Source organism: Pelecanus crispus, chromosome 12, assembly GCF_030463565.1.
Source record: "Pelecanus crispus isolate bPelCri1 chromosome 12, bPelCri1.pri, whole genome shotgun sequence".
NCBI lineage: Eukaryota > Metazoa > Chordata > Aves > Pelecaniformes > Pelecanidae > Pelecanus > Pelecanus crispus.
The window spans coordinates 3,089,493-3,116,906 of NC_134654.1; the positions used below are offsets into that span (position 1 = coordinate 3,089,493).

Here is a 27,414-nt window from a genome sequence, read left to right on the forward strand (position 1 = left end):
ACTTTGCTACAATGCATACAGTAGAACGACCTTTCTCATGTAACTTCTTACAGTAGAGCATTTATTCTTTCTATATATCAGAAGAAAGCTCTTGATGAAACCTTCCATTCGTAATAAGAATGCAACTCTTTTGAACTCAAACAGTTTTATTTAACGTTTTCTTGCAGACTTTCTGCAAAGTAGCTTCTTTTGAAAGAAGAGAGGAAGAAGGGGTTTTCGGGAATACCAAGTTAAAAATGTGAGCTGAACTAAACATGCCATACACATGCTGATAAGAATTTAACACACATTCGTCCGTATGGGCACTCTTCAGTAGACTGGACCAGTGTTTCAATGCAAATTCCAGCCCCCGGAGAACTACATGGTTTAGATTTCACAGTATGACTTTTCCCCCTGTAACCTGGGGGAAAAAACCTTAACTGGTTAATTGGCCAAGTTCTTAGCTACTCTGTCCATCAACGTTCTGAGACATCAGAAAACACTGGACCACTTCTTCAGTGGATTGAGGGCTGGTGCTTACGTCCTCCAGAGCATCCGTAACCGAGAACTGCCGATCCCGCAACCGGTTCCAATTGGCCAAAATATTGTGGTATTCAAAAACTTTCTCATAATTGCCAATGGAATTGTACAGTTTAATGAGACCTCTGTAATCATATTCAAGTCCACTGTATCCTTCACCAAAAAGCTTCTTTCCTAAAGAAATCCAAAAGAAAACAAAATTTAAAAGGTAATCCACCCGTACGTCGCATCTTATTTCTCATGTCATTTTTACCAACAACATGAACCTCTTTGTTACGGCAAATCATCACGGTTTTGTTATGTTAAATCACGAACACAAGCAACATGCACGCTTCCTGGATGAGGGTTTGCATTCTATCTACCTTTTCCTTAAGGGGGTTGGAACTTGTCCTCAGGGACTCTACAGTCAAATCATTAATTGTGCTATAGCTTTTCATTAATTATACTATGGCTTTACATGCACAAAAATCTACCAGTCACGTGAAGGCAGTTGTTTTGTGTCCCAATTTCACTCTAAATTCAATTTAAACAGTGAAGTTGTTTTTCAGTTCTCTACTTAATCATCAATTTTTTTGCAACGCACGGTACACGATAACTGTATGTCCTGGTTTCAGCTGGGACAGAGTTAATTTTCTTCCTAGTAGCTGGCACAGTGCTGTGTTTTGGATTTAGCATGAGAACTACCTGAAAGGAGGGTGTAGTGAGGTGGGGGTTGGTCTCTTCTCCCATGTAGTTAGCGATAGGACAAGAGGAAATGGGCTCAAGCTGCGCCAGGGGAGGTTTAGATTGCGTATTAGGAAAAATTTCTTCGCGGAAAGGGTAGTCAAGCATTGGAACAGGCTGCCCAGAGAGGTGGGGGAGTCACCATCCCTGGAAGCGTTCAAAAAACAGGCAGACGTGGCACTCGGGGACATGGTTTAGTCTAGTCTACCCTTGATTGGTTTAGTGTGGACTTGGTAGTGTTAGGTTAATGGTTGGACTGGATGATCTTAAAGGTCTTTTCCAACCTAAACAACTCTATGATTCTATAATGCTGATAACACACTGATGGTCTAGTTGTTGTTAAGCAGTGCTGACACCAGTCAAATACTTTGCAGCTTCCCATGCTCTGCCAGGGGCACAAGAAGCTGGGAGGGGGCACGGCCAGGCCAGCTGACCCAAACTGTCCCAAGGGACATTCCATACCATACGGTGTCACGCTCGGTATAGAAATATATATGGGGGGGAGTTGGCTGGGGAGCAGCGATCGCTGCTTGGGGATGGGCTAGGCATCGGTCAGCAGGTGGTGGGCGACTGCATTGTGCATCACTTGCTTTGTATACTCTTTTATCATTATTACTTTCTCTTCCTCTGCTGTCCTATTAAACTGCCTTTATCTCCACCCACATTTGTGTGTGTGTGTGTCCCAATTCTCCCCCCACCCCACCCAGTGAGCGAGCAGCTGTGTGGTGCTTAGTTGCTGACTGGGGTTAAACCACAGCACTGTATGAAGTAAGATTGGCCATCTCAAAATTGAGCTAGAGCATGGCCCAAAGATGCATCTGATTTGGAATTACAAGTTCACTGCAAATGATAATGGGCAGGAAAAATATTTAACGACAGCATAGTTAGGCTGACAGGCACAATAGCTTTCCACCTCTTTCAAAATTTAACCACATTCTGCACTTAAGTTCTAGCCACAACTCCAAAACGTAGTCTAAAGACTAACACCCAAGCTTTTAATTAGTTGGTTTCCAGACGCTTTCATTCTGATGGAGCACTGAAAATAATACAATTCCAGAATTCAGTCCCCGTAAGAACATTCAAGAAAAAGCATTATATTTAGATTGAACACACATACACAATAAACGTCTTGCATGTCATTATGTTCTTTACTTTTTAAAAACGTTGCCCGTAGTATTAGAACCGCTGTAAAGTCACACATTGTAAGAGGCACCTACCAATTGCTATGGATCTCAAATAAAGCTTTTCGGCATTTTCATATTGATTCATATCATAGTTATAGAGAGAAGCTAGATGACCCACTGACAGGGCAACTTCATAATCTTCTTGACCCAGAAGCTGCTCCTTAATCTGAATCGCCTTGATGTGCATTTCTTCTGCTTCCTAGGAGGATCAAATTCACACAGGTCAGTCAGACACCACTCACCACACCATAAAAACAGGAAAAAAAAAGAGGAAGGTTTAAAGAAACGTAACTGCGTAATGACTAAACAGTCTGCAGTGTTTTATAAAAGGCAAGAAGAAAGCCAAAACCAAGTTCTCCAAATTCTTAGTTCAATGGATCAGCAAATAGTATCACTACTTCTGTCGTCAAAATTGCTGTCACCCTGTCTCTGAAGGCGTCATGCACCTTAACGGATTATTTTTGCACAAAGCTTTGGACAGATGAACTATAAAGTACAAGTTTTCCAACCACAAAACTACCAACTGAAGTTACGAATTGTGGACATTGAAAATCATCTTTTGTTGTGACAGATTTATACACGTCTCACAGATTTTAAGTCACGACCTTTACATCAATATAATCTTACCTTAAACTTTCTCATGGACTGATACAGTCTTCCAAGGTTGCCATAGTGTTTTGCTGTTTGTACATTAAACTCCCCGAAGGCTTTTTTAGCTAACTGGAGTGAGGACAGATGCAAGTCGTGAGCTTCTTGAAGTAACCTCTGCTCAGTTTCCTTGTTGTGACAGTCTATTGCAATCTCCTCCAGGATAAGTGCTGAGCATAGGAGAGAAAACCACAATGTGACTGTGTTCCAAACACGGAGGTGCTAACTGCAGGTGGCAGAAAGCCACCTACCCAAGATATCTCGGGAGACATCTAATCAGGCTTTGTGTTTATTACAAAGTGTCTTCAAACAGGTATGACCAGATAGCAAGCTCCCAACGTGTATTTTTATAGCCTGTATTTTTACTGTCTCTTCCTCCCCCCGCAAAAGTCTTCCGGCTAAGTTTTAAGTAAGTTTTTTTGTATTTTACAAGTGCGTTGACAGAGAACACCGAGGACTACAAAGAATATCCTGGAGTGACCTCCATTTGAAAAAAACAAAAAACCAACCCCACACCACCCTCAAGTGACATTGCCTCTGTTAGGGAACAGGATAAGCACATCTGAATGACTGACTTCAAACTGTCCCAGTAATGCAATTAAGGGTACTACCTTTAACTCTCTTTGAAGATGCCAAGAGAAGATGGTCTTCTGGGAGAATGTGAGTTATAATGCCAATAGCACGTTCAGCATGGAATCTGAAAGTTTAAATAGAAGATTCAAGACACATGCGTTTAAATTAGCAGCTGACTGATAAAATCTTAGAAACATTAACGCAATAAACAGATGCATTTAAATTCCAGTTGGAAAGTCTGTATCGTTTAAGAACATTTTTCTCCATTTACAGTACTAAACCTGCTGCCAGTACCTCCAACAACTGTACTTACAGTGCATTGTCGAATTTTCCAGAGCTGTACTGGTGAACATACGAAGAGTAAGCCAAGTCTTCGTGAGCTGTAGCTACATGTATGTTTTTACCTCCAAATACTGACTGCCGGATATCAAGAGCTGTCTGAAGGAGTTACAAGAATACCATTTCATCGGTTAGTACAGAAAAAACCCTAACGAATCTCTCACTGTTAAAGGCGGGGGGCAGGGAGTAAATCTACTAGCTTTGAAATTCTGTAGGCCTATACCAACATACTTGAGGCAGTAAATATATAAAAGCCACTTAAGCGTTGGGGGGGGAAGCAAAAACCCATAGTTGGGGTGGTTTGGTTTTGGTTTTTTTTTTAAAAAAAAAAAGAACAAGCATTGCAGTAATTAAATCAACTATTATCTATCTCTATGAATTAACTGTGAGTTTCAGTCAAAACATCTGAGAGATTATGACTGTCAAGAGAAACTGAAGACAGACATTCAGCCCTGCTGCATACCTGATAGATTGCAACAGATTGGCATATATTGTCTACGTTGAGCAAGTAAAAGCCATAGTCTAGTAGCGTATCGGAATATTTGGGGTGCTTGGCTCCAAAATGCTCCCTGTAGAAACACACTTATATTACAAATCGAGGCAAGTTAAGCATAATTTTAAAAGAGGGTTTTTTTGGAATGCTACTTACCGGGCAAGGTATACTGCATGTTTTATCAGCTGTTCAGCCTTCTTAAATTCACGTTTTACAACACAAGCCTAAACAGGTTGAAATGAAGCATGTGAAGAGGTGTATACTCAGAACTCATCTCCTCCAGATACTGGCCGAATTGCTAACTACTATTTTTAATTTCAAAATAGCCTCATGGTTACTAAAGGACTTTTCAGTTATTTAAGAAAAGGTTCACAGATAACATTAATAAACCTGTATTTTATTCTGCCATAAATGCCTAAAGGGCTAGTCTAGATCAAACAGGGGAGCCTTTCTGTGGAACGCTCTCAGGTGAACTTTGCCATTATGTTCCAATGAATAGCTGTAACTCAGTTTCAGGAAGAAGGAAAAATCCCAAACCCCCACAGGTCTGAGACTGAAGCGGACCAATTAAACACAAGTAACAAGCCGTAAGGCTCATGAAATGGACCTGGTTGCCCAAGTATTCTGGAGGTACTGCCTATCCTCATCCATTCTTGGCAGTAATTTAGTTACAAAAGAAAGGTGGAAGCTTTTAAATTCACCTTTGAAGCTTGTCGTAAAACATCCACTACTACTTTTACAGGCAGGCCAACTGTGATCTCCTTCATAGCTTCTATACACCATTTGTAAGCCTGTTGAACAAAGAGTTACCAACATAATGAAGCTGGAACTTCACTCCACTGCAACACTAAGAAAAATATTACTTGGCTCTGAAGAATAAACTGGTCATTTACATTACAAAATTTTTAAAATTCCATTTAATTGCTTACATGTAATGAAACTTGTTCAGCTAAGTCTTAAAAGACAGACTTAAAAAGCCCTCTTAAGGTTAATACTGAAGGTGTAAGTATTTTATACGAGCCCAAGTTATGTATTATTACAATGACTGTATTATCTTTTACAGACAAAAAAAAGGGTATTTTATAATCTTTAAGTTACCCTCACAATTCCTATTGTGTAGGACAGCGCACTTAGGAGCTAGAGGAAAGCCGCAGTTTATACAGCGGTTACAGTTAGGTCGCAGGCTTTTATAAAAGAGGTGCAAAGAATTGTTACTTATGTTCTGCTATTCATTTTTACCTATTAAAATAAGCTTTTTATAATATTTCATTTACAGATTGGTAATATGCATTGGTTATCTATCTCACAGCATTTCTTAATGTTGGTCAGAGTACCATTAAGAGCTGGCAGACTAACTCAGAACAATACATAGAAAGAAAAGCCCATAAATCAAGTATTCCTCTGGTACTGTCACACAGGTACCAAAAGAGATCAGGAACTCTAGCTAGAAAGATAACGAGAATAACGAGCCAGTCATGGAATGTCCTAGCAGATTTCATAACCAGTTTTCTGAAGAAAAACAAAACCAAAATCCCACTCACCTCATCATAGTGGCTCTTGGCAAAGAGCAGCGCACACAGCTCCCCATAGAGTGCTGCTTTGTTTGCTTGCTGACCATGTTTTGCAAGTTTGTCCATGTAAGACTGAGCGAGTTTGAACGTTTCTTCTCCCAAGTGATATTTACAGTTACCGTTTCGAACGTGCAGCAACCTTAGGAAGATGCAAAAAGATCTTCTAAGCGGTGTCCGAACAGACCATTTCAATGTACAGCAGTACCACTCATCTACGGTTTGGTATTACAACAGAACTGGGCTGCCATCCCAACAAACTTGCACTGTCTGAATTCAGTAATACAGAAGAACTATTTACAGAATATTGTTTTGGTATGCCACTCTGTTACCTGCATGGCAAAAGCTTCTACTGTTGGAGATGTCAAATGATTTTACATATTGATGCAGTTTTACATATCCAACGCTTGAGCCACTCTGGTGCGGTGGCTTTGTTTTATTTTTTTCATAAAATCCATTCTCCTCAACGCTGATAAAATTCCATTTCTAACCCCCTGTAATATACAGTATTAAATCCCTTCTACCTCCTTCCCAAAGCACGGTAAACCAAAACAGACACTAAGTACAGATGGAGCTGGTTTTCATGCATCTCTGCACTTTCTCCTCAAACCTTAAGTAGCACAGTGCTTCATGAGTGGGCATTGTTTGTTTTGGGGGCTTGAGGGTGGAGGAGAGGGGTGTCTTCACCAGCAATCTAGTCACATCCATTCGACAGGATATCCAGCACTGACTTAGCAGCACCAGAAAAGCCTACTTGCTAACCCAGTTCACAACAACTCCAAAAAACCTCTCCCCGCACTTTGCCCCATCTCCTAACCCGCTGCCTTTCCAGCTGAAGGATTAGCAGAAGCTGCATTGAAACATACTCTTGTTTCTCTAAACAAGTAACAATTTCACCATCTATTTAAAACAAAAGTAAAGAAGTTTTTTTGTAAAGTGTAAGCTGATGCTTATTTACTTTAAAGAGATACATTAGAAATGTCTGTGTTATCATATTCCAAGCGTAAAGGGCAGAACCATACTCCTACCCATTGCAGGCTAAGAAGAGACAGCTGTTCCTTCTCTATTGCAAATGCCTGCCATTTAGCATACATGAAATTTGGGTAAATTAACCTCCATTGTCCCTCCTGGAAATCTGTTACTAGACACTGAGTGAGAGAGATTTTAAAAAAAAAAAAAACAAAAACCAGGCAAGCCTTTGCAAATCAGGAGGACAACATAACACAGGAAGAGAAATATGCAAAGTGAAGTGAAGCAGAACATAACGCTGTATTGCGGAGAGGCTCAAACTCTGAAAACGCAAGCTAATGTCTAGGTACAGCACTTTATACCTTTTATGATACTTATGATAAATCTTCTAATAAACTGTTAAGGGGGGAGGAAGGAGGAGTGAGGTTTTTGATCAGATGCTTCTCTTCTCTAAACCTGAGTAGAGATTTGTAAGTTATTGTAGCCGTGCCTCCTGCAGTAGCAAAGTAATACTTCTAAGTTTGTCCTATAAATTCAGCCTGCCGCTAACACAGCCTCCTCCTATACTTTCCTATTGAAATGTGTCACGGAACTTAAACACTAACAAGAAAGGAAATAAAGTTCACATTTTCACAAGAAGGGAGTGGCAGGCAAGCACACAGCAGATGTGTATTAGCCACACAAAGAGAAGATCAAAAGAAAAAACCTTCAAAAAAAGCCTCCGGAACGAGCTGCATAAACACCAGCTTTCCAATGAGAAACACAGCAACGTGGCTCAAGAACAGAAAGAAAAAAGCAACGACCACATTTTTCCTTAAATAAGGTCTAAGAACTAAACATGATGTAGAAGTGCATCGTGTTCTTGGTCACAGGCAGCAGAAAAGTAGCTAACATTTAAGCAACAAGAGACAGGAATTTTAAAGAAATTAGAGAGAAAAACTAAGCAATTGCAGTTTCCCTAGAGAGGGAAACTATTTTGCCTACACCCTTCAGTTGGGAGTTGCTATGTAACATCAAAAATAGGAAGCCCAAATCCCATGTAAGGGTGTAAGCCAGCAGGGATAGTCCTGCAATTTAGATGAGCGCCTGGGAAAGATAACATCCAGCATCTGGATGCTTCAGCAATAGTGTCTAAAAACAAAGAAATCGACCAAAACCCCGAGCTAAACCTAACCCAATTCTCTAGGATAAGCAGAGTTTATGTGATCCAGTTTTGAGTAACAAAAACCTCTTTATTAATCCAGACGAATCTTAGAAGATAAAGCCAAGAGGAAGAACAAATGCCTTAGGACATTTATGCTAATAGCTACGAATCTTCTTTGATGTCTGCAATAATAGCTTTTGGGGAATATCTTGCCCCCCCAATAAAATAATTCTCTAACAGCATACAAACGTAGCAAACACAATGTACACAGCAGCTTAGTAAGTCTAAAAACCATCAGAAAAAAAGCCCAACAATCAGCAAAATGTGAAACAATGAAGTGGGACAACCACGTATTTGTAATATGTATTTGTGCCTTATTGGTTAACATATAATAATGAGAGAAAGCAAACCAAAAAGGAGCAAACGAATGCAGGGAAGTAGTATACAAGCTTGTAGAAATCTCAAATCTTCAAATATTCTCAAGTTTCTCCATATAATTTACTGCCGCTAGTACAAAGAAACACCAAATTATGTCTAAACAACACAAAACTTTACATTTTTTTAAACTGTATTCCATTAATAATGCAACATATTAAACTCCCAGAGATTAGACTTTCTAGCTTTTAGAGTAGGAGAGCCACTTTTTTTTTTTTTTTTTTTAAAAGAGCGTCATGTTTTCAAAAGCTGGACTTAAATTTTGTTCTCTTAAAACTCCACCTAACTCCAGCGCAAGCACAGCGATAAGAACAAGATGTTCTACAGTAGGGATTAGACGGTAACAACAAGAAGTTTATCTTACTGCCTCGTGATTTTGAAGCCGAGTATAATTACTGCTCTCTCCCACAAAAAGGTTTTCAGATGTTACATACTTAGCACTTCTGAAAGTGTTTTAAATTCTTTCTATGTGATGTATTTCCAAGTGACCGATGCTGTTCTTTGATTGTTTGGGAGATGCCTGAACATAAAGCAGCGTCTCCTCATTCACGCTGTTGCGCTGAGGGATGCGGTGTTACAGGCAGGCCATCGGCTTGCACCGCAAGAACAACGGCTGCCTCTACCCAAACAGAATTAACATCTCCCGGTCAGAAGAGTTGATGCTCTGGATGGCTTTTTTCTAGCACAAAATGAAAATCTTCTTTCCACAGCCATGTGGGTTGTATGCTGTTGTCCAACAGAGTTCCCTTTTTTCCTTTCTTTACCTTCTTTTTTTTTTTTTTTTTTTCCCCTATTTGGAGACAGGGAGGGAGTTCATTTTTAAAGCAACTTCTCCAGCTTGCCAAACAGCCCAATACAACTAGGAAACTTTTTTTAGACTAATTAGAAGGCAAAGGACCAAGCACTTTCAGTGATACTCTATGTATCATTCCCCAGTTCTAGGAAGGTGTATGTGTGTGCCCAGTCTTCTCCTGGCATCATCTTATTTCTGGAATGAAAGCCAGTGGTAGCTGGCAGGGCAGAACAAGGCAGAGCAGCAACCGTTTCCATGGCCCTCCGGTTGGCACACAAAATAAGCAGCTACTGGCAAAGCTTATTTACTTTTTGTATTTGTCCAACCATAAGCAAGATGCAGGGGTTTTTTTGGAGCAGTTTTCCAAAAGTTTTGCCCTATGTTCAGCTAAATACAGTATATACACTGTTGTTCATTACAGCAGCTAAAAAAAAAAAATCTTATTTTAACTATGCTCACTAGCACACAGGTATTCAAGCGTATACCTGTAGCACACAAGAGGTCAGTCACGGTGTTACCAATGAAAACAACCTGGCTACTTGCTGCAGACTGCATCAGTAGAGCACCCACACGTCTAGATACACAGATGTAGGAGCAGAACAACTAAAAACTAAGTCATAATCTTTGAGGCCTCTGTGAACGAACTCAAATCTCAATGGACTGCACTACAGGCCTTGAGAAACAAGGCAGGCACAAAATCCAAATGCCTCCTAAAAGCAAAAATTCTTTTCCAAATGTTTAAGCTGTGGCTGAAGGTGTCCACAAGAATTAGACATCTAGATATTTACCTAATCACATAGTTAAGTAGCTCAGCATGCAGCAAGAGAACCCACTGGATCTGGAATCAGGCGAGGTACGTTTTCCTTTTATTTCTGCTCAACTGCACTTGTATCATTTGTGTTTGGATTTCGCAAATTCTTCTTTTAGTAAATATAGCTTCAGCAAACACCAACACATAACATTCCTTCACATGCAAAAACCCTTGGAAAAAAAAAAAAACAACAAGGTGCTGGACCACTCTTACTATCCAGCACCTGTTACCTATGATATAATTATTATGCAGAAAGGCAAAATGGTGGGGTTTTTTTTCCCCCCCCATTGAACTGTGCTGCCAGTTTACAAGTTGAAAACCCAGGGGTTGGTGTAAAACAAGCACCTTCTGAGCTTCAGCTCTAGCCAGGAAAGTATTTTGGCACAGCAGAATACTAAAGGGAGCATCTGAATCTTGATGGCTACACGGCAGTTGGTAACATGTTAATGTGTATTTCACAGTAAGACAGAGGAATTACGGGTGAGCTCACCTTACACAACATTCTACAGCACGAAACCAATGAAGGATTTCATCATGAAGGGTGCATAACTGAAGGCAGGACAGAAATACCTTCTCAGCATCGCTGTACCAGCCTGCATCTGACAGGAACCCCCCTGGGGGGGGCAGGGAGGAAAGGAAAAAAAAAAAAAGTCAAGAAAAAACAGATATTTGAACAGCAAAACACCGTTTTAATAGAAAAAGGGTTTGCTCAAGTCTTGGAAGACGACTACTTATCTCATATTTCATTACAAATAAAAATGAAGACAGGCATACATTAGTTCAGTATTCCCCATGCCAAAATACAGAAAGTCATTGCTAAACAACTTGAGGAAAAAAAATAGAAAAAGTGAGAGCAAAGGAAGCCTTTTCCTGTTTCACAAAACAGTTCTGACAAAAATTTCATAAAACCGCACACTATGTACAGGAATCCTGTCAGGGTTAAACCCTCCAGTCCCGAATTGAAAAGGATGAAATATAAGAGTAGAAGAATTCTCCTTCACCTGAGGATGACTTTTTGTTATTGCATAGTTTTCCTACAGTTTTCTGTCAAGAAATACTTACCAATACTAAAATTATGCAGTCTTAACATTAAGCATCACACCTGCAAACACATTTTAAATCTAAAACATTCGAAATAGAAAAGATAAGCCTATATATTTAGATATTAAAATCCAATACATTTTTCTTAAGACACCAACTAGTTTTCTAAAAATTACGTTCCAATACATTTTTCTTAAGACACCAACTAGTTTTCTAAAAATTACATTCCAAAACCACACATGTTCTTTAAAAAGAAATCACAGACATTAACATGAAAAAAATTAGCATTAGCTAAACTGAAGCTTGCATGAAATAAAGTATCATATTTTCAACAGCCTATCATCACCAGTTACCTAAAACAAAACCAATCTGGATTGCTTTTTCTTTTACAGCAGAATCCGATTCTGCTATGTAGGAGCACCGTCTACTGAAAGAATAGGCCAGTACAGAAGCAACTTTTACTCCGTGGTCCATCAAAGCCTGAAAACAGTGATGAAGCAGATGTCTGAAACAAAAGAAAACAGAATTTGATTACACATGAAGTTTTTAAAACACTGCAGTCAGTTGGCTTTTGAGTGCCATGAATTCAAATGAGCAGTGATTCAAAGAAATAACTCCAACCCTCTCTCAAACCAAAACCAGATGAATACAAGCATAATTGTCAATCTCAAGACTAATGGATTACAGTTGTTGGATTATCCAACAAATAAAGTGAGCATGCACAAAGTTCTTTACAAGGACACCCTCCAGTGTAAGCAAAACACAAGCTACCCACACAATATTAAAACTGGAAAACAACATTTTCAGCTAAAACTTAGAGGGGGAGGAAGCCTCAAATCCACCCTTACCCCACAACTCCCATAGAAACTGCAGATAAACGAGCAGTGACAAGCCCACGAACATCACACACATGCAAACAATGGGAGGGAGGTATGCCTAAAGACTCCAAGCTTGTTCCGGTTACAAACAATCTGATCTAAAAAAGCCAAGTTCTGAGCATAAGACCACAAATTGGAATATTAATGACAGGAAAACTCTTTAAACTGCGGTGATCCTGTCAGCTTGATAACCCTTCACTGAGGATTTGCTACAACAGCAAGAAACAGGTACTTTGACTGATCAGTCGGTGGTGAGCCATTGGGGTTTTCTGCATCACTTGTTTTTTTGTTTGTGCTTTTTTTCCCCCTCCCTCTCGGCTGTTCTATCTTCCTTCTTTTTTTCTTCTCTTTCTGTTCTTTTTCCTCTTTTTAGGTTTTTTTTTAAATTACTAAATTGTCTTTATGTCAACCCACAATTTTCACACTTTTACCCTTCCAATTCTCTTCCCCATCCCACTGGGTGGGGGAGTGAGAGCGGCTGTGTGGTGCTCAGCTGCCTACCGGGGTTACACCACGACAGCAGACTGCATAGCAGTAACAAAGAAAGCATTTTGGGGACCAAGTACCACAGATGACTTCATAAATTTACACAGAAGTTCCGATGGGTTTATTTTTCAAGATGAAGAGAGAGAAAGAGACTTTGTAATTTAAAAGTTCATCTGTAAAGCTAAAGAAATATTCTTATGATTAATAGGCTACTAAGACCAAGAAAAATCAGCCATGTCTTCCAAATTCAAAGCCTAGATCAAGAGGTGAGAGCTGAAATGAGAATTATCAAGATACTTACCTTTTATCTAAAGCTCGTAGCACCTTTGCAAAAACTTCTAGTTCACAAAATTCACTACCCAGCTGGCATAAGCGGCCCTGTTGGTAAAGCTGAAAGAAAAACATAAATATATTTTAAAATTTAAGACTGGTAGTTCTTCTGGGAAATTTAGCTTAATAGTAAAGATGACTTATGATGAGATCTAGACTTCAAAGTGTTGAAATACAGCAGACTAAAAAGTAATAGTTCCACTACCTCCACATGGGAGCACAACTTCAGTGTTTCAAAACTGAGCACGCAAGCTATAAGAGCTCCACAGGCTGTTTCAAGGGTTTTTTTTTTAATCCCAATATTTATTTTCAAGTGTCTACTATGTCCACCTGCATCATCAAACACTGCAACACCTAAACTCTAAAGCCAAGACAAAACCAAAGACACCCCTAAAGCCAGCAAAAAATACAATGAATAGCTGCTTTGACATCAAATGCTTTGAAAACATTATTTTATATTATATATAAATAAGCCCCAAACGCACAAGTTCTGCAACAGGTGACTCACCAATACCCAGAGCTAAAGACAGGCATGAGCCCTGACCCCATTAATGCCTGAGCTTACACGAGTAATTCTTGCATGAGTAAATGGAAAAACTCAAGCGAATCTGTTCATGCATTTATTACAAGCAATGGCTGGTTTTATGCCCAAACTGATTTGTGTGCACATAAGCAAATGTATCAGTTGGCTTGTTCATAAAAAACAAACCACGGAGACAGTTCTTTATGCAACGCGCAGTTAAGCTGCAGAGCTTTTTGCCACACTATGCTATAAATACTAAGAATTTACATAGGTACAAAAGTGACTGTACAAATATAGGGCAGAAAAACCCACTGCAGGCTATTAATTCCTGATACCTTGAAGCCCCTGAACCACAAATGACTGAAAGCAGGGTACGTAACCTATAAGGAAGCACCACTATACACGTGGCATAGTCATGTATGTACCATCACCAGCCTCTGCTAGAGGCACAGTACTGGATCACACAGGACTGTTGCAGTAAAACCATTTGTTATTTTAGGTGTTCTAGAGAAAAACCACACCCCCTCTTTTTTATTTAAAAAAAAAAAAAATCTTTGAGGCAGTAACTCATGGGGTAAAAGGGAGAAGCCAGTAGCTCATGTCTCACAGGCACGTCTCTCTAGAAGCTGCATCCTTCAACACAGGCCATTCAAGATCCATTTCTGTTCTTCCGCAGTATCTGTGTTATGCAACGCAGGGATCGCAAAACTACGGGTTACCACTAGACACAAACCAGACCAAAAACTCGAGTTTCATGCCATCATGAGCATGCAGGTAAAGCACTGCTACGTTGCCCTCTTACCAGTTTTTCAGAAAACCCTAATTTCTAGTCTATACGCTAAGACATTAAAACACATGCTGTCCAAGATGGGCATATTCATACCTACAGCAAGGTCCTCCGTGCTATCTCGGCAGGTTTTACACCTATGAGGAACTTTGGCATGAGGAGTGCAGCTACCCTTATTATGTAAGCAAAAGTAAGGCTGAGAGAACGCATTATTTAGAGATGCTCAATTATAAACACAGATTTAATGAAAATTTTAATATTCCTCTCAGTTTTAATAATTTCTTAAAATACTTCTATTGGTAAGTGTCCTGAGTCTGGTTCACCTTTCTCCTCCAGGAACACTGGAAGCAGATGAGTTAGCACTCCAAACAATGCATGTGGGAACATCTCCTCCAGGCAGAAATTTAGTTTTAGTCAACTCTTCTTATAAAAGCACATGACACTGATTCTACAGCATAGCAACTTTGTTATTTTAACAACAGAACCTAAAAAAAACCCCCAACTTCAAAAATACTTTGACCTAATAATGTCAATTGCCAGAAATGAGTGTTTTCTTTTTAGTCATCTATTTCCCTGAGAGGGGGAGAAAAAAAAAAAAAAAAAAAAAAAAAGAAGAGAACTCTTTCAAAAAACAGTGCAAGTTTGCATGCAGACAGTGCCATGTCCCTGCACTTCAAAGAGATCAGTTTCTTCTGAAGCTGTATTCTCTCTGGCAGTGAAAGAACATTCAGTCTGGTGTATTTAAAAACTACAGTCATGGTTAAGGGAGCTCATTTTCTTCAACACAGCTGTCTAATGGTAACTATAAAACCTAAAACATATTTTCTGCAACCAAACAAGAGGATTAAATCTTGCCTAGTATTCCAGGCCCAAAACCAAAAGTTGACATCTTATCATAACTGATGAGATAATTTCTGGACAAAACTAAGACATATACCCAAGCTATTTTACCAGGACTTAAACCAATCCAAAGTACTATCACATGCTCAACATTTAAGCTTTCAACCAAGTACATTATCATTTCCCCTTCTCACCTTGTAGTGCTAACTAAAAATCCCAGAGATTACTCTGATACTAGTTTACTAAATACTAACTGCAGTAAGACTTTTAAAAATCAATATATTTATGAAGTTACATAACACATGCTGTAATATGCCTCCTGTCACATGCGATTCTTGAATTCCTACCGAATAAATGTCCTGGTTGGCGGGGGGGGGGGGGGAGCGGGGGGAGGTCCCAAACTACACCCTCAATTTTGACACATCACTTATTTCAGGCACATGTAGAATTTGGCTTACGGCCCAAAGGTCCAGGCCTGCTATCTGCACATCTCTCATCCCAATTCAAAGGTAAATACTTGCACCGTTCCGGCATGCAGAAAAAACCCCAACCTATTTTGCACTGGTATAACCAGACATACAGTATCCTTGGGACATTTACCACACTATTCACCCCTCCCCTTGACATACTGGCAAACATTTTTAAGGAACTAACTCAGGTTGAAGTCTCTTGAAACTGTTGTAGGTGTTACAGCAATATTTTCAAACAAAATTTGACATGGAAATAGTGAGTGAGTATACGTCAAACTGTGAGGCAATTCCAGGAGGTTCAGTAACACTCATTTGTCCATTGAGAAGCAGTTGCAAGCACTGAAGAAACGGTTCTCTTGTTAAAGCTCTAGAGAGACAAAATTCCTGACCACAAGCCTTGCTACATAACACGAAAAACAAAACAGAATAGTGATTCAAGAAAAACATGCCCTGACAAGAATGGCAGAGGTTTGGACTTCTGAAGAACTATTCTTTTCTTAAAAAACAAATGTCTTCTAGACACAAACTTAACCTATTTGGAGCTTAACAGAGATTTATTTTTCTTTTTCCTATAGAAAAATGAATAAACAGCCTACAATACGACTTCCAACTTCATCAGCTCATGCTGACACATTAGTTCTGGCACTGAAGACAGGAACCAGGGTATAAGTTTAATATATAGGCATATTATTACACACATGCACAATCAAACTGGTTTGCATAGCTGTGAGACAGTCACCATGATCCTCCTTCAGGATCTAAGGCTTAATATTTAACTCGTAACACATCCACCTAGACATTCAAAAACTACGTATGGCGGTGTCCTCAATTAAACATATTAGTAACATTAACTTGTAACTTATCTATTACTATGTCATCATGCACATGCAATTCTGTTAAAGTTCTTGTCAGATTTCTCTCTCTGGATAGATTAAGCTGAGCTCTAACTGCTTCCTAGCAAACCCCTGAAAATAAAGACAAAGATATGTTAAACTGCCAGCAAAAGCAAAGCCATAACACAAGAGAAAAAGCTATACAGTATTTGTACAACCAACACTCTGGGCTGTTTCACTACATACAGTCACAACAGAAAAGATTTTTCTAAACCTAATGAAAAAATAATAAAAATGTAAAAAAAAAAATCACATTTCAAAGCAGCTGGAGATTAATTCTAACCAGTTGTAAAAGGACCCTCTAGAAGAGGAACTGTAGCATACGCAATTTGAAAAATATGCTCCTATTGCTCCAGTTTAGAAGAGGACTGAAAAATAAATATGGATATTTCAGTAAGAATTAAAGATACAAGGAATTCTAAGGAGCTCCCCAGCATGTTTAGTAATGTCTAGTGTGTACCATGAAGTATCATGCCAAATTTGGGAAGGACTGTGTACTTAATCAACAAACATCGGTATTTGGGAAAAAAAGATTGGCCGTAACCACAATCTTCCTTCCCTACTTCGCAAGGAAGGGAAAAGTTTCTTGAGAGTCAACAGTGAACTGAATCAATCTGTTGACAAATGACTCATTACAGACGCGGCGGGGGGGAACAGCCTTAGAAAATAATCAGTTAGAAATATAGGTACATTTGATTCTTTTAAATCCATTTCAAAATCATGTACAGAGCCTCTGGACAAGCGCTAGTTCTGTTGGATATTGTTTAGGGCATAAAAAAAAAGCAACCTTCACAGCTCTTCTTTGAAGACATACCACCAATTATGAGGCTGATCTTTATGAACCTCAATCAAATAAATAATCAAGGAAAAAACCCAACCTTATTCAATAAGCGTAACTTCAGAGACAACTTTTGGAGCCTACTGCTTTCCACACACAGTGCATTTCTCCACATCTTCCCACTCACTCCTCCTTCTGTACCATATCAGCAGAAGTTTTTTGTTTCCCATCTACACAGAGTCCAGCACAAGGGATACAAAGTCTGAGCCTTACAGTCACACACTCATATGATCCTCTGCAGCAGCAAGCAGGGAAAACCACTTTGCGTCAAAGTTAAATCAGTACAACAGAAATGAAGTGGAAACAGGAATTATTGTTTCTGCAAGAGCTGAACACCTCTGCTCATGATGTGACCTCATTATCTGAATTATGAGGAGCTCCAGCATCTAAGACCAAACACGGATGCTGAAAAAAATAGGGAAGCTAGAGCATATCAGGATTAGAAAACATGCCCCAGAGTTGGAGGTTCAAAAAAACAAGAAAAAGCAAACCGAGTAATACAAGTTAGAAGAACGGTAAGCAAAGGCAAGAAGTTTCAAACCAGTAAAGACATAACAAGGAAAGATAGTTCAGTTCTAGTCTAAGTTTAGACTACAGAAATAAGGCATGTGTTAAAATAAAGAGTAATAATAATTGGAAAAAACCTCATGAAGTGATGATTCTCCTTGACTGTTAGGCTTTAATTTAAAAAAGGGGGCGATACAAGGATACGATTTAATTCAAGCAGTATTCAGTGAAGTCCTACTGCACACACTGCTCTGCGAGTCTAACCAGATGATCAGAATGGTTGTACGTGTGTGTCTGCACACATGCGGAAATCATGATCTTCTCCTCACATACACATTTAATTTCTGACCCCCCAAAACACAGCAGCATGAACATAATTAAGCCTGCTGCGACCGATCAGCGTGACTTCACAAAGAAGTCCTACAAAATATGACCCATTCGCTCTGGGATTTTTTTTACCTCCCTCACACATTGCTTGCTTCTGACCTTGTTCGTACTCCCCTGGTCAGAAAACCTCAAAACTTAAGCAGCACAGCTACGCTTCATTTCAGGGGTAGTTTATCCTCTTCACTCTCATCAAACACCCAGGAGACTGAAGGCTTGGGACAAGCCAGTTTTATTCCAATCTTATACGAGTTATGCTTATAATCATTCTTCATCAGTAACAACAATCTGTACTGCAATGCAGAGAATGGACATTCTATTGCTTGTTGTGAACAGTCAGCAAATTCCTGTTTATTCATTTTGTTCGGTTCAAAGAATACCTAGATGCGATACAAGAGCTTTTATTAGCCATGCTTGTTCTTTTTTGGATTAGCAGAGTACAGTGAGGAGACATGATACTGCAGCTACACTCATTATTATAGAAGTTGAAGCTATCAGGATCTAAACTCAAAAATCTGGTATTTTGATTGACATCAAGGTAGGAGCACTTCAGAAGTTTTCTCTAGCACTTCAAAGAGAAAGCATGATTATAACCTTCTAGATTTTGCCTAAAAATTTTAATGAAAAACAAGTTAGCACAGTGCAATTACTAAAGGTTACAGGTCTGCACTAACTAAATAAACCAAATTAATGTCATCCCCAGTTGTCCCTGTGGTGAATGATCTCATCAGAAAACATTCAAAGAACATTGGACCCAAATAATTTTCAAGAAAAATCAATGTAAAAAAAGAAAACCACACAATCCAGAAAAGACATTCCGAAAGGAAAACATTGGATAAAACTCCTTGCTAGCCAATGCAAGTCCAAGATCAGCCTGCTAATGCATAACTGCAACATATACCTGCCACTACAACTGATGAAGCAGTATCTCTTCAAAAGCACCATGAGAACCAAAGAAATGAGATAATTACACACAACAGAATATAAAGCTGAGGCATGGGGGAGAGAACTGAATTCTGTATAAGACACTAACTGAACAGTCATCAGACTAGATAGTTCAATTATCTTGTTTCTGTCAACAGAAACTAGATTCTTTACACGAACTCCCTCCCTCAAAACACTATCCTCTCCCCAACAAACTACAAAATATAATAATTTCATTTTCCTCATTTTGTGGGATGTGTGTGGTTTGGGTTTGGTTTTTTTTTTTTTTGAGGACTTACAGTTTATTCCAGTTGTCATCTACTTTTTAATACCGAATTTTGGCATTTGCAAATGCTGCGTACCTGCCAGGCACATCCTATTTTCACTGAGATCCAGAGTATGTCTGTCTTTGGTTTTTAAAAACTCTCTCTTCCCCCCCAAAAAACCAAGAGAACCTAACTAGTTTTACTAGGAAAAAAACACAACCAGTACATACATAAAGCCAGCAAAGACAAAGGAAACAAAATATGATGTGTTTGCACATATTTCTTCCCCCCACCCAGATACAGGTGTTACTTGTAACAATACTAGTTAAGCTCTTCAAAATACAGCTGTGATTAATGAGACATTTAAATATTTTTTAGCACAAATGTAGACTTGAAAATTTCCAGGATATCCTTACAAGCATTCTGCTCTGCCTCTATTATTTTTTTCTAATGGTTGCAAGGAAAAGTCAAATGCCACTTGAAAAAAATCCAGTAACACCCCGCTGGACCAGTACAGGTTTGTTGTTTTACTACAGTCACGATTATTCGATAACACCTTTTTTTTAAGCTTTAGTCATTGTTTAAGAATGCTATGGGAAGATAAATATGCTTAGTATTAGGAACCTGCCTATTTCTGTCACCTTGCAGCAGAACCCATTTCTTACTGAGTCCACAACAAAGAACGTTCTGCAACTGCCCCAGGTTTGACTCTTCATTGTTAAGTGCAAATGCACAGGTTTTTAAGGCATGTCCTAGAAGGTACCAATTCTGGAATATGTAGAATTAAAAGTAATTGGATTTGTTAAGGAATGGGAAATAAAGGCAATATATTATGACAATAGAGCCAAACACTGGATTAGAGGGTATCCTGGGGAAAAAACAAAGACCAAGACACTCCACTAGCATTTTGCTCCCTTTTAAATAACAGCACATTGACTATCTCTGTGGTTGTAATAGTTCTGTATCCTACCTATGTCATCTTCATCAACACAAACAGGTTGGCAAGCTGTGCAAGACTGGCAAATGTTAAGTTTGACTGGTCACACCAATGAATACAATAAAAAAAAAGTTTTGTATGGCCACAGCCAATTAACATCCAATATCAAAATAAAATCTGACTGATACTACCTTTTATTTTTTGCAAAATCAGTGACAGGTTCTCCACCATCACAAACCATGATTAATACCTGGGTAACAAACCATTACTTACAAGTTATACGTGAAAAACTGGAAACATTTTTATTCCTTTTAATAATCACAGAAAAAAAGTGATTCTCTATCAAGGTCTAAGCACAAGTATATTCATGCAAATCCTCAATTACACATCACTTTTCCTCAGCTGTATTTAAAGAATAAGTACTACTCCATATGATACTAACAACTGACACCCCCTCAGCACAGCAGCAGCCACCACCATGCAGTAAGAACAACAATTTAAAAGTCTCCTAGTTTGTCTTACTTTAAAGACTGTTACTGTCTTTAGAAGTTCTACTTCTGCTTTAAAGAACTTGATGGTCAGGATGTACTGAACATAGCTCACCACCCTGAAATGGTATTTAATATCTGTGTGATTTTGAACATAACTGTACCCAGAACCAAGAGTAAAACAAGCACCATACACGAGAGGACTGTCCAAAGGTGTGCTGCTGTCCTCATTCTAACCGAATTCAGCTACGTCATTTGTATTGCTGTAGCCATCCAAATACAGAAATCACAAACCAGTTACTAAGTGCTGTATAGGCGCATAGAAAAATGCAAACACTGTTCCAAAAGACTTGTAATCTGGGCTAGGCTTCGAGGCACTCACTGCAGGCAGACATCTCTGCATATAGAACACCATTTAGTAAGGGCTGCCCATTTCCTTTCAGCATCCCATCCAAGGTTTAGTTACATTTATGTATAAGCTAATTTGAATGTGACTATTCAAGAGGATAGGTTCTCCTACACAGGAAAGATTAAAAAAAAAAGAACAAGTAGCAAATACATGGAAGACTAGCCTACCATTGGCAGCAATGGGAAAACACTCACTGCACTGTGTAGCCTAGTTTTATTTATTCTGTATGTGAACATCTCATAGGTGTGTACTTGTAAGAGAAATACAGGTGTACCCTACACATTTCAGATTATCAAAGATTGTCCTGTTGTAAAACACCGAAATAGCAGGAAAAGCAATCCAAATTACTGTCAGTAACAAAAGTTATACTGGCTAATGATTAGTACAACAGAAACATTATTTTGAGGACAGGTACTTAACATGCTTATTATCATCTATCCAACAAACTGGCATACCAACATACACAGGCAGAACAAACAAATCAGTCTCTTTAGAAGTCAGCTATACTGCTGGTTCTTTTTTCATTATGGAACAACTCCATATGAATCCAATTCAGTGCAACCACTGAAGAGTGCTAATAAAAGCATAAGAAGTTAATGATCTATTAAGCTCACCTACAGAGGAGTTTTTAAACAATCTGGGAATAATACATACTTGGATATTTCTATCATTAGAAGTAGGCTTTCTTTTTATGCTTTTAAAAGCCACAGAGTCCCATCCTTTCATCTGAATGAACATCAGCACAGGTAATGCCAAGTTTATTTGTCAATCATCACACTTATCAACAGTTAAAAACAAACCCCAAAATATTCTTCCACATTGTTACTTCCATATCTTCAGTCTTTATCTGACAATTGCCATACATCAACCACATCATTACCTGTGAGCATGCTCATATGTGGTAGAAAGGGGTTTCCATATTTCTCAATGCATAAGGCAGAAACGTAATAGCTAGTATAGAGAAAATGTACATGCCTGTTCCAACGCTGCAGAAGCAATTTCCCTGTCTCTAGTGAAGATCAGCCTTCCTTATAAACACTATTACTCTACAAATACATGATGGGCCACTACTCCTGGTTCATCACGATTCACCTAAAGGATTACTTCATTTAGCACATCCTAGATTTTTAGAAATATACTGGCAGAGGAAAGAAGGGTTATCCCCATCTTAGTTGTGGTGGTGGTTTTTGTTTTGTTTTTCACATTGTTTCTCCCCAGATGAATGCTCGTTTCCAGCCATTCCTGTACATGGATGAAATGCCTATTTAGTGGACAATAGAAATTAACGGACCATCTCAGCGTACCTTTTACTCGAACTCTGGATATCTTAGAGACAGCTAATGAGAGGCAGCCCTTTCGGAAAAGAATGATTTAAGACTAATAAACTATATCGTTAAATGAGTCTCAATTCTTTTCATCTGGTTCCTACCAGATCATTAAAGAAGATACAACAGCATGGCAAACTCTGCTCCTTCTACCACTGACATCACCTCCTCCAATATATTTAAATAAAAAAAAAGGGAAAGGGAAAAAAAAAAAAATCCATTCCAGGCCAGAGAGCTTGGTCTCATCCTGCCCCTAGCCGCTCTCCAGCTCGCACGGCGGGCAGGCACCCTCCCCCGCCCCGGGCCCTCACCCCAAGGCCAGGCCCCTTCGCCGCCTCCCCCGCGGGGCTCCCCCGCGCCCTCCCCGCGGCCCCCGGGCGCTTCACGCCGGCCCGGCGCCCACGAGTGGAGGCAGCGGGGATGGGGGGGGAGCCGCAGGCCCCCGGCCCTGCCCGAGCCTCCCCCGGAGCCCCCGCGCCTCCAGCCGCAGCCCAGGCGGCCCCACGCCGGCCCTCACCCCCCAGCCCGTCCTTCGGGCCCCGCTCCGCGCCGGCGGCCAAGCTCCGCCGGCCGAGGCCCTGCGCCCCCGAGCCCCCCGCGGAGAGGCCTGGGGCAGGCCGGGACCCGGACCTTCCCTCCCTCCTCCCCGCTTCTCCTTCCACAGGCCCGGCCGGGCCTCGCTCGGCCCCCCGCCGCCTCCCCGCACCTTGTAGTACACGTCGAACTGGATGTTCTCGGGCAGCGAGCGGATGTCCCGGCGCCGGGCCCGCCCGTAACTATCCACCACGGCGGAGATCGCCGTGTTATAGAGCGTCTCGGGCACCCACTCCAGCTCCACCGCCGCCATCTTGGGTGTGCGGAGCCGCCTTCCCCCCACCCACCTCCCCCCGCCTGCTCCGCGGCCGCTCCACCTCCCGCGCCCGGCGCCCCGGGCTCCCGCTCTGCCCGGGCGGGGAGGGAGCGGCGGGAGCGCGGAGGACGTGGGGATGAGAGGGGGAGAAGGGGGACGGAGTCATCCGCCTGCGCGGAGGCGTGAGGGGAGAGCCCGGGGCAGCGAAGAGCTGCGGGGCTACGGGGTTATTTGGGGGGGTGAGAGGAAATATGGAGGAGGAGGTGTGGGGGCGAGGGGAACCTCGCTGGCAGTGAGGGCGAAGGGAGGCGGTGGGGTCGGGCTGACTTGTGGCGGGATCGTGGCCCGGCCCTCAGGGGACGGCCATGGCCGGGCAGTGCCTTCCCGCAGCCGGCGTGGGCCGTGGGGGCTTTGTTTGTGCGGGGAAGCAGCTGGGCACCCCGGCAGCTGGCCTCAGGGGGAACCTTGAGCGTCCCCCTCACACACCAAACCCCGGGCCTGCCCAGCCCTCTCTCATGAGTGGAAATGTTGGGATTTACAGCCTCGCCTGTGGTGACATACCGCTGGTATTGGGCCTTCGGTGGCTTTCAGGTGTGCTGGCAGCTCCAGGTGCGCATTACTTGGGAGCCCGGCATTTGAGGGGGTTTGCTAAGGTACCTGAAGCATACCTGCCTCGGCTGGTGTTCCTCCTCGGCTGCCATGTGGCAAACCCACCCTTTTCCCTGCCTAAATTAGCCCTGTGACCCCGCGTGGAAATGGCGCTGTATTTTGTCGATATCTCATTATCTCCATCAAGCTGTTGGAGGCATGTTTTTCTTCCTAATTTGCCTTCCGCGCGGGGCTCGCACACACCACTAAGAACATATTGGCTAGTTCTTCGGGCACAGATGGTAGATTTTTAGGCAGAGGCAATTACGATCCCTCGGTCTAAACCAGGCTCGCACTGTGTGTAGCCAGTGGTTGAGCCACCCCAGTGCAATACAGGCAAGGACTCTGAGATTACTACTTGGTGTAGATTTTGATGTCGCGCTAAGTTCATATCACTCAAGTTTGACCGCTCTAGCGTGGTCGTGAACAAAACTTTTATTCAGACTTAAATATTCTGCGTTTTTCAAACTTTTTATCATACGCATGGATAGAAAAAACCCAAGCCCTAGATGCATTAACTAGACTAGGAGATATTTCTCCTTCTGTCAAGGCTTATTTTGGTTTTCGTAGCTAATGCGGGACTGCTACTGTGACTTATTGTTTGTTCTTTTTTATTTTAAAAATTATAGGAGGCAGAGCTTCTGCTGTTTCACTTTGGGGACTGTTTTGAATAATCCCAAATTGTTGCTATTCCTCCCTCCCCCAGTTCTGTGAGAGGACATTATTCTTTGTCCTTTACTTGCAGAAAGTAAATGTTATGGGGTGGGAAGAAAGGAATGTGACATAAACAGGCCATGGAAGATTGCTTTGTCCTCTTTTTTCTTTTTGCTTTTGCCTATTGGTGGCTCCAGGTTTTTCTTCTTATTTTCTGATTCGGTGTGGTTTTTTTTCAGTTGAAAGACAGCTGGTTTCTGTTGGCAATTAGCCCCCCAAGAGGCAGAGGCTATTTACCTCAGGTTAGAGGTGGAGGCCTACATTTGGAGGGGACACCCAAGGCAGCTTTCCAGTGCATGAAGGAAAAAAGAATCAATAATACATAGAAAATGGTAATTCTTGAACTTATAATCTTCTTCCTTTTCCTTTAAAATAAAGCATCTGATAAGATTTCTGAAAATAATGCCAAAGGTAAATATACTTTTTAAGACAGCGCTGTGGCAATGGACTTTATCTTCTCGATAAGTTACTATGTCTTGAAAAACTAGTTAGGCCACGCTTTTTACCATCTTGTAATTTTTTGTAGACAAAAATATAGCATGCATGTTCAAGGAGACAAACGTATCTGTGAAAGAAGGACATGGTATAAACTCTCTCTGGAGTATATTATGTTTTCAGTTTGTAATTCGTTTTGGTAGAGCCTGAGGAATAATCCTTACAGCAAAAGTGATTTAATCTCTAGGCAGAAATAAAATTTAGATGTAGTAGCGTTTGTCATTTATTAGTACGGTATGGCTTGATATATTTATGTATTGAACAATTTGGTGTTTTTATATTGTAGATACATATTTTGTTCTTAAAGGCATTGTTAGCGAGTTGGTGGAGTGCTTGATTCAGTGTATGTGTGTTTAATGTGGCGATAGTAGGTAACCATTCAAAGTAACATAGTAGCAAAACAGACTTACAAAAGTCTCTTTTATTAAATAATTGGCTGGTTCTCTGAATAGCTTTAAAGTTAAACTTATCCTATTTGTTGAATGGATTTTTTTTTCCTTAAGCTGTATTGGGAACTTATTAGCAAAATGGTTCCATTCAATGGTGTGCCTTTCACATCCATAAATTATTTTAATGCAATTACTCATTAATAGTTGCAGATGTTAGAAAAATCTTTCTGACTTCAGTGCTTGTTGGCAGAGGTTCTGATGGATGTTCTTATCTTTGTTGGTATCTTTCTCTCTGCTTTTGTCTTTTTTATATAGGGAAACATTTAAAGGACACTTACAAATACTGCCCGTGTCTGAAAGCAAAATGCTAATGTGTGTTGTTTAGGCAAAAGCATTCAGTCAGTCTGTCTTCTGTAATTTTAGCTTTTGAAGATGCATCTGGGTATCTGAACAAGTCACATGTAAAGCGTATGGAGCGCAATGGCTCTGTACATCTGTGTATCATTGTAGTGGATGGGGATGCAGACAAGCCTAATAACGGGTAAATGTATAAAGAAAATCTAATCATAGTCTTCTATTATAAAAAGTGCCCCTAGAGATCAAACAACCTCTTGGTTGTCAAAATTCCCTCTGTTGAAGAAGTTCACATAGAAGAGATTTTACATCTGCAAAGAAAGATGGTTGTGTAATTTCAATAGAATGTGGTTGGAGCCTGATGTTCTGCATCACAAAAAAACTCCTCGAAACCCTTAAAAAAAAAAATCCTAACCAGATATTGGTACCAACTTACTATTTCTGGACAACAGTGAGCTGCTGAAGTTCACCTCTGCTAGAGGAGGTTGTTCACATGAGCTTTTTCCAAACCTTTATGTGAAACCATGGTTTCATGTCTAACGAGTCAATTTGGTCTGCAAATTACTGCAGAAAGTAGTAATGTTGTCTTTGTCTCACAATTTTTGACTCTGTGGCTGAGCTGCAAACTGAAAAGGGGGTTTTTTTGTTGTTTTTTTCTTTTTTAAGTTGTGCGTGCAGATTTATATTTCAGCCAAATTAGGAGCTGTACATCTGTTAAAGCTTATGCAAGAAGCAGCAGGATTGCCTCTCTTACTGCTGCATTTTTTTCCACTGGTGTGTTCTTAGGTCAGGTTAAGTCAACTGCAGTTTCACCTGACTTGTTTTTAACTGAAATTAATTAGAAAGCGTTCACATAACGGGCATTTTTGGTGGACAGGTATAGATGCTGATTTTTGCTAGAAAGGCTAGAAAGGTGGTGATTAGTGTTTGCGAGTCCTTTCATTGACCCTGTGAGGAACTGAGATGGGGTGCCTGCAGATGCTCTGCCTCTTATATGCCTAGCTCAAATAACTTTGTAAATGTGGTGCAATAGCATAACTACTGCAATTATTATATCGTTTCTGAGTCAAAAGAGTGCTATAAGAGTGCTATATAGTTTGAGATGTGTAAGTGAAAAGTACTAAATAAATGCCGTGTCTGTTTTGCAGGAATATAGTTCTAGAAAGCATGGATGAAAAAGATCGAATCTGTTTCATATGCTGCCAGGGCAAGACTATTGTTTGCATGTTTTCATTAAAGGTAAGGTACTTGTCAAAGAGCAAAAATGTGTCTGTGAAATTGGTGTGTTAGCATGGATGAAGTTCAGTATGAATATAGTTGAAGGTTCAAGCTAACTCAGCAATGGAAAATTTGGATTTGGATCATAATCTAGCATAGTTTAGCCTTTTCAGATTAGACCAGCGGTTCTCATTTTGTCATGGTTTAAATATGAGCTTGTG

General features: G+C 40.4%; 1 protein-coding gene across 1 annotated transcript; it reads right to left on the reverse strand.

Moving 5' to 3' along the window:
• Nucleotides 1–302: 302 nt before the first annotated feature.
• Nucleotides 303–23,372, reverse strand: APPBP2 (amyloid beta precursor protein binding protein 2). The gene is made up of 13 exons (XM_075719745.1): nt 23,232–23,372; nt 12,906–12,994; nt 11,594–11,745; nt 10,690–10,813; nt 6,021–6,189; nt 5,181–5,270; nt 4,636–4,703; nt 4,450–4,555; nt 3,961–4,085; nt 3,686–3,771; nt 3,054–3,244; nt 2,460–2,625; nt 303–693 (listed from the first exon to the last, which is right to left on the reverse strand). Exons 1-13 carry the CDS (start codon nt 23,370–23,372, stop codon nt 440–442), a joined length of 1,761 nt encoding a protein of 586 aa, XP_075575860.1. The 3' UTR covers nt 303–439.
• Nucleotides 23,373–27,414: the final 4,042 nt, after the last annotated feature.

Coding starts and splice junctions, on each gene's coding strand:
- APPBP2 (XM_075719745.1), bottom strand. CDS start 23,372: ATGGCGGCGGTGGAGCTGGAGTGGGTGCCCGAGACGCTCTATAACACG. Junction 11,746..12,905: donor CTACGAGCTTTAGATAAAAG/GTAAGTATCTTG, acceptor CTTTTGTTTCAG/ACATCTGCTTCATCACTGTT. Junction 4,704..5,180: donor TTTTACGACAAGCTTCAAAG/GTGAATTTAAAA, acceptor CAACCTGTTTAG/GCTTGTGTTGTAAAACGTGA.